Genomic DNA, 8,334 nt, shown 5'->3' on the forward strand with positions numbered 1-8,334 from the left:
ATTAGACTTGAAGACGATGAGCGCTTATATTCGGTCCAAGCCAAGTGATTGAGGAGATAGAGGCAATCGGCTCGTCGTGTGGAGTAGGAGAGGTGCACTAATATGATTTGAGATGAGCAATGCAGGTGGGGTACGAGGACAACAAGTTGGGGAAGGCTACTATCAAGTTAAGTTTGGGAGGAGAAGTATGGTTGATTTGCTTCTAATGTTAGAGGTGGCAAAGATCTCTTGGTGCGCATAAGAGAGGTAGAGGCACCACAGTGAAACAGATGAAAGTGAGGGTTATACGGGTATCCAGTTAGAGTGCAGGTGTTCTGATTAGGAATGCAGGTGCTTCGATTTGAAGTGCAAAAGAAATAGAAGATACTAGTGGGAGAGGAAAAGTTTCAAAACGATGATGATATGTCTTCAAGGGAGTTTGGGAATCAAATCCAAAGTGGAGATTATTACGATTATGTCTTTGATTCTTTATAGAACTTCATGAGAATTAGATAGGGTTAGAGATCTATCATCACTAGGAGATTAAGTCTCATCATGATTAGGAGTTTGAATCCTATTCTAATTAGAAAGTTAGGCTAGAGATAGGGTTTTGGTTTTATTATATGTATTCTTCTATTGTTGGAGGAAAAACTAAACAGATGAGAGAGGGCCAATATTCTTATAATCTAGGGTTAGCAGAGGGCGTAGCCTGATTCAAGAATATTGTGCGAGAGACAAGGGTTTCATAGTCTTTATCTGTGCAAAAGATTATAACATTGGGAGAGGGTTTCGTACTCTTTGTCCGTTCAAAAGATTGTAAGGAGAGGGCTTTGGAGATAATATGAGATTTGATTATGTATATGAGGTTGAGAGATTGAGAGACGAGAGTTGAGTGGTTCCTCTTGTAGTTCTCCCTGATACATGGTGAATTTCTCATATTGTTGCCCGTGGACGTAGGTCGAAGTTGGTCGATCAAACGACGTAAATCTCAGTGTTCTTTCTTCTTAATTGTGGTGATTTTATATCTTATTGATTATGGGTTGGCTTCCAAGTTGAGCAAATCGTAGTAGGTAGGAAGACAAAAATTCCCCAACACCTTACATACATACGCATTAACCCCTGCGCAATCTTACTTAGGTCTTTTCCAAGTACCACTTGCCACTAATATCGAGGACTTCAAAGTATATATTTGTCCGGAAAGTACCCTAGAGGGGGGTGAATAGGGTATTTGCTAATCTAATCCAATTTCGATGCTAAATAAAAGCTTATTAACTAATTATCCTAGCAAGAATGATATTCAAAAGGATTATATGCAAGGATGAACAATATGAAAATAGGCGATATAAATAATAAGCACAAGATATAAGAGAAACATACGCCAATGCCAAACACAAACACAAGAAATTGATCATGGAGTTTGGTCAACCCACGACCTACGTCTCCGCTCCTCACCCTCGAGGAGATTCTCCACTAATCATAAAATCAACGACACAATTGGTTTTCTAGCCCATCGAAAACTTTTACAACTCACACAATTATCAATACATATTACAATTCTCTATGTGTTGGCCTAGTCTGTGTCACCTTCCTCAAGTGCTTGGAATTACTACCTCTCCCAAGGTTTTTACAACCAAACCACTCCTCTTGGAATTGACCCCGTCTCTCCCAACCACTCCTCTAAGTTTCCTTGTGTATTACGACGTGTTCTCTCAATGATAAGCACAAATAAGAGTTTTTATTCTCTAAACAAGTGAGAACGAAAATTAAGCTCTCTCAATGATACAAATCCACAACCCAAATATACGATATATGAAATACTAAAGCTCAAAAGGTTGTGTGTGCAATCAATAAATAATAAAATTAAACTCAAATAAATCTAGCTTAAATATGATAATCAACATATAAATAGGCTACAGAATGAGTTTACAAAAACTTATCTTAACAAAGAGAAGTAGATGTGGATGGTTGAGGTTGAACTCCTCAAAAGCGAGATTTGAAAGCTTTCTCTTTGTTAAACTCTTTTGCACAAACCAAAACACGCTTAAAACCTTGAAAAAAACTGATATAAACTCAATTTAAACATCCATGAACTAAACAAAAGAGTTATGAGGCATATATAGAGCCTCCCAAACCAAAACACCCCAAAACTAGGCATTACTGGTCAAACTAGCCGTTATCGGTCAACTAAATCATTGTGTCGATCGACTGATAGGCTTAAAAATTCAAAATGCTAAAAGATACATCTGTTCGGTCGACTGACATGCTTATCGGTCGACTAAAAAATGCATCGGTCAACTAAAAACATGCACGACAGATTCTGAAATTTTGCGTAGATGATTTTCTAAAATCAATTAAAAATAACAAATCAACTTCAAAAATAGTAAACTTTGAAACAATATTTCTACACTTGAAGATAAATATGTTGGAGAATTTTTTTTTTTTCTAAAATATCACTTTGTATTTATGAGAAATCACTGTTTTAAAATAGATATTTCTGATTCTAAAAAATTGCTGAAAACATGTTTTTGTACATTTAATTTAAAAAAAACAACTCAAAAATTAATAAAACTTGAGAAAATATTTGTATATATGATGATGAACAAGTTAGGGAAGAAATTTTTTAAATTGTATTTCTCAATTGTGAAAACTCATGTATTTTGCAAACTATTCAAGATACGAAATCTTTAAAAACTTAATTTTTAATTATATTCTTTCAAGAAAACTTTGAGATTCTTTTTAATAGATTTATAGACTTTATAAAAGATATAAAACTGTATCATAAAGTCAATAAACCAAGAGTGAGTTATTTTCTCAAAGAAGCGTATAATGTAACAAAACAAAATAACGTGTATGTGTATGATATGAGCTTTAAGTATTAACACATAAAGTATAAACTAAAAACTAATATACCCAAGGCAAATGATCTTCAATAGATCGTCTTGGTTGCGGATGAAGCGATGATGAATCTTAACTTGAATTATGATTGCTTCATTCCGATTTCCACCAACCTCCAAGATATCGTCGTTTACGGTCAATTCCATCCAACATCAAAAAAGGATCTTTGTGTAGGATTCCTAACGAGTAAAATAAACACTCGACAAACGATGTTAAGAATTGCTTGTTAATTATCAAAACTAGATTATATAGTAGGCTCATAAACATGAGACTTAACATGTCCATATTTTCAAAAAATCTTGTCTTTCCTGTGGAGTGAACTTTTGCTTCCATTTTACGACAAGTAGGCTTTGAGGTACTTCAACAATTTGAAGTAATTGTTTATTGACAGTTGTAACGTTTATACCTAAATAAAAAGTAAACTCATGATGCCTATCATCGTTCATTAAATGGTATAACATTTTGAATAAAGTTATACTTCCTCTACAGCCCAAGCTGCAGTGAAGATTATCCAACTTTAACAAACTTGATTGGCAACATTACATGAATAATCTACAGTAATTTCTTATTCCATAACCAAAAAAAAAAGTAAAATTTCCAACGAATATATAGATTCAAGGTAAAATGCAAATGAACCCTGCGACATCTCTTTTCTCTTATGATCAGTAGAATCACCTTCTTCACTCAAAACAACACAAGAATAACTTTTACATTCACAACACGCGAATATCGAGCTCTATAAGGAGAGTACCCGCCCGCGAGCTAAGCACTGTTCCATTAACATAGCCACGAGCGAGCCTAAACTCTCCAGTCCCTCCGATAATACTCCACTCTCGAATGCTCGAAGCAATCACAATTCTCCCATACACAGCTAAAGTACTCCCATTGTACTCCCCCTCCACGAATATGAAGTTAGAATTGAAAAGATACGCCTGCTCCTCTTTTGACACTGCAGACCCTTGCCCCTGAGCCCGTCCGACGAGCTTTGAATTGGGATCAGGCCCTTCTCTTAGCTCATCGTCGAATGCTACGATGGTTCCAAATCCTGAGGATGTTGAGTTTGAGGGTGCGATGACAACGGTGGTCGTCTTGTTTGGGCCTGCGTTGATTTCATGGAAGTAGAGGTGTAAGTGAGTTGACTTTTGGGGAGGAGGAGATTGAGACGAGAAGGGAAGGGTGGTGGATAAGGAAACGAGGAGTAGAAGGAAGGTATTTAGACAAGTTGCCATTGGAATTATTGGATGTTAATGAAGCGACAGGGAGAAATTTGAGAGATTTATAGAGGGACGAGGTCAAATTATTGGGCTTGACAGGAATATCCTATGGCATGGTTTGTCAAATAATTGTTAAGGGACTTGGTCAAAACCCTCAATTTGTTTATTCTAGATGTAGTAAGTATTAATTTCAAGTTTAATTTAAGAAATATCCTAACTTTGCGGACTTTGGTAGAGAACATCAAATTAAAGCATTTTAGTGAAATAAAACAGTTTAAGAGGTTTTGGCAACAACTCCAATGAGTTTTATCGAATTAAAATAGTCCGCGCAGTTGTTAGCAACATCCAACAAAGTTCAAAGAATATTTTTAAATTAACTCTTGTTTAGTCCCCGCCTTTCTAGAAAGCTAGCATGCTCAAAGCAAACTTTTGTAGGATATGCAGCCTCCAAAGGCTATTCAACGGCTTCTCTGGACAGCGGCACTATTTGTCTATATACAGGTTGCGAGACCGAACTCCTAGTTTTCTAGAAACTACTTATTAATTCGGTAGGTTAAATGTAGATTTGAGAATTATGCATAATTAATACTATGTCATGAACTGCTTTAATTTTTGGCGATTTACTTTAGCCACTCTTCATGTAGAACACACAACAGACACGTTTATGTCAAAATGGGACAGTCGCAAGCCCAAATGCGGGCCTGGTCGAAGAAAATAACTTGTTTCGAAGAATCGGTCGTAACTTTCAAACCGTACATCAAAATTGGACGAATTATATATGAAAATCGACTATCTCGACGAGACGGAGCCATCCAAACCTACCCCTTCGGGTTGGTTTTCGTTTTCCGTTTCGCCAAATTTCTTACGGTTTGAGAGATATTTGTATTTTTGTCAATTTTTTACTATTTTTAGTAATATTTTAGGAGTCTTTTGTTTAGGAAACAAATCCGGTTTGATCTCAGATTTGACCGGTGGACTTTCCTAATCATAAGGAGTCTTTTTAGGAGTTTTAATATTTTAGGAATTCTTTTACTATTATTGGTAAAGTTTGAGTCCTTGTAGGAATTAGAGTTCTTGTAGGAGTCTTATTTCTTTTTCTATTTAAGAAGAGTCTTGTAAGCCCTAGAGAGATAACTTTTCATCAATAAAATTTCTCTTTTCAATATTTTCTTCATGGATTCGAAGATCGTTCTTTGTAGATTCAGAGAACACCCTTGGTAGATTCCGAGGTTACAACTTCCGCGCTACGTCAATTGGTATCAGAGCCTTGTTCCTCCGATCCAATGGTAGATGATGAAGCCCATATCTCTCGAACTGAGTTCGACGTGCTAAAGGCAGATGTTAATCAGATGAAGACTGTCATGGAGCGACTAGCTGCGGCAGTAGAGCGTCTGGACATGACAGGAGATCGAAATCGCGTTGATGGTCGCCAACGACGTGAGTCGACTTCGTATAAAGATTCCGACAGCGAGGAAGATCATTATGCACCCCCACGCCGCAGTGTTTATCGCAGAGACCGACGACGAAGGGATAATTATGATGTTGGAGGTTTCAAGATGAAAATGGATCTGCCATCTTTCAACGGGCAACTGCATATTGAAGAGTTCCTCGACTGGATTGTAGAAGTAGAGAGGTTCTTTGAGTATATGGAGATCCCAGAAGAACGCAAGGTAAAATTGGTGGCCTACCGACTCAAAGGTGGAGCTTCAGCTTGGTGGGAATCTGTTTGTCTGAATCGATCTCGTTAAGGGAAGCCGAAGGTCGAAAGGTGGGAGAAGATGAAGAAGCTACTGGGAGCCCGTTTTCTGCCAAGTGATTATGAATAAGTATTATTCGGGCAGTACCAAAATTGTAAGCAAGGTGGAAGAACCGTGGATGAGTACACGTGGGAATTTTATCGGCTGTCATCCTACAACAACTTGAACGAGAGCGAGGCCCAACAGATGTCTCAATATACAGGGGGATTAAGGATGGCGATTCAGGATCGTGTATCTCTTTAGCAGACCTATACCTTAGCAGATATAGTTAGCCTAGCCAAGAAGGTGGAGCGACAACTCGAACGAAATATTAAAGGATCATGGGCAGCTTCCGACGGGTCGTGCACGAGTTTCAAACGTGGTGGAAGTAAACAGTCTCAAACTATTTCTGAGCAGGATGCAACAACAGAGAAGGGCAAGGGTCCAACGACAACAACAGCAAAGAAGCCTACCCCAACGAACCCTTATGCCAAGCCTGACCCGATCAAGTGTTACAGATGTGGACAGCCTGGTCATCGGTCCAATCAGTGCCCTAAGAGAGGTACTGTGAACATGGTGGATCATGAAGATGAGGATACAGACCGAGACGATGTTGAAGACTATGATGATGGGTTGGATGCTGATGATGATGGGGAACAACTCTTATGTGTTGTGCGGCGACTATTGTTGGCTCCAAAAGTAGAAGAACCACTACAGAGGCATAACATCTTTCGAACGAGATGCACGGTGCAACAGAAGATCTGTGATGTCATTATTGATAGTGGGAGCAGCGAGAATATTGTCTCTCGGCACATGGTGGAGAAGTTAGGACTGAAGACGGAGAAGCATCCCGCTCCTTACAAGATCGGTTGGATTCGCAAGGGTAATGACGTACAGGTTGATGAAGTGTGTCAGGTATCCTTTTCCATTGGCCGAACCTATGTGGATGAGGCATTGTGTGATGTAGTAGAGATGGATGCATGTCATATGTTGTTAGGCATACCTTGGCAGTTTGATGTTGATGCCACGCATAGGTGGAAAGATAACGTTTACATCTTCAAGAAGGATGGTCGCCGAATTGTGCTCAAGCCTCTAACCGAGAAGGGGCCTGTCAAAACTAATGTGGCTGAAAAGAAGAATTTCTTAGTCGTTGACAATGAAGGCTTTATGAAAGATGTGAAGCAGTATGATGAGATTTATGCCCTTGTAGTTTTGGGAAAAGAGGAGTCTGCCACTGTCGAAATTCCACCTGAAGTACAGACCCTCTTACAGCAGTTTGATGCAGTTATGCCTGATGATCTTTCTTCTGAATTACCCATGCTTAGGGACGTTCAACATCAGATCGACTTTATCCCTGGATCTCGACTACCAAATTTGCCACACTATAGGATGAGTCCAAAGGAAGAAGAGATTTTGCAAAAGCAGGTGGATGATCTCATCCAGAAGGGCCTTATACGACCTAGCATGAGTCCGTGTGCAGTGCCAGCACTACTAGTCCCAAAGAAGAACAGAGAGTGGCGTATGTGTGTGGACAGTAGGGCTATCAACAAGATTACAGTGAAGTATATATTTCCTATTTCATACTTGGAAGACATGCTAGATATGTTATCTGGTTCAAAAGTATTCTCCAAGATAGATCTCAAGAGCGGCTATCATCAGATTGGGATTAGGGAAGGAGATGAGTGGAAGACTGCTTTCAAGACAAAAGATGGCATGTACGAGTGGCTAGTCATGCCTTTTGGTCTTTCTAATGCCCCTAGCACTTTTATGCAATTGATGAATCAGGTATTAAAACACTTTATCGGCAAGTTCGTCGTAGTTTACTTTGATGATATCCTGATTTATAGCCAGAGTGAGGCTGCACATCTGGTCCACTTGAGGGAGGTACTAACAGTTTTGCAGAAGAACAAGTCGTACATCAATCTGAAGAAGTGCTACTTCATGACCAGTAGCCTCGTTTTTCTAGGCTTTGTTGTTAGTGCATAGGGTATTCATGTTGATGAAGAGAAGGTTCGTGCTATTAGAGATTGGCCTTCCCCGAAGACTGTCAGCGAAGTTCGTAGTTTTCATGGCCTAGCAACATTCTATAGGAGATTTGTAAGAAATTTCAGCAGCATTGTAGCACCTATAACTAAATGCATGAAAAAAGGGAAGTTCAATTGGGGGGAAGATGTAGATCGTAGCTTTGCACTGATCAAGGAGAAGTTGTCCACCGTACCTATGCTTGCACTTTCAGATTTTCAAAAAGTCTTTGAAGTTGATTATGATGCGTCCATCATAGGAATTGATGGTGTTTTATCTTAGGAAGGGCGTCTAGTTACCTTTTACAGTGAGAAACTCAGCGAAGCTCGGCAGAAGTGGACCACATATGAGCTGGAGTTATATGCCATAGTTCAGTCTTTGAAGCATTGAGAGCACTATTTGATCTCGAGAGAGTTTCTGCTTCACACTGATCATCAGGCTTTGAAGACCCTTAATAGTCAGACTACCGTCAACCGTATGCATGCTTG

General features: G+C 39.1%; 1 protein-coding gene across 1 annotated transcript; it reads left to right on the plus strand.

Moving 5' to 3' along the window:
* Positions 5,372-8,128, plus strand: LOC109845858. Its single transcript, XM_020415115.1, has 3 exons — positions 5,372-5,758; positions 6,092-7,708; positions 7,811-8,128. Exons 1-3 carry the CDS (start codon positions 5,372-5,374, stop codon positions 8,126-8,128), a joined length of 2,322 nt encoding a protein of 773 aa, XP_020270704.1.

The sequence above is a fragment of the Asparagus officinalis genome, chromosome 6, assembly GCF_001876935.1.
Source record: "Asparagus officinalis chromosome 6, Aspof.V1, whole genome shotgun sequence".
NCBI classification, from domain to species: Eukaryota; Viridiplantae; Streptophyta; class Magnoliopsida; order Asparagales; family Asparagaceae; genus Asparagus; species Asparagus officinalis.

Bases quoted from the DNA above. Each gene is read 5' to 3' on its own strand.
- LOC109845858 (XM_020415115.1), top strand. From the start codon at position 5,372: ATGGTAGATGATGAAGCCCATATCTCTCGAACTGAGTTCGACGTGCTA. The intron at 5,759-6,091 runs GTAAAATTGGTG...TCTCTTTAGCAG, and splicing joins AGATCCCAGAAGAACGCAAG to ACCTATACCTTAGCAGATAT. The intron at 7,709-7,810 runs GTACTAACAGTT...GTTAGTGCATAG, and splicing joins ATCTGGTCCACTTGAGGGAG to GGTATTCATGTTGATGAAGA.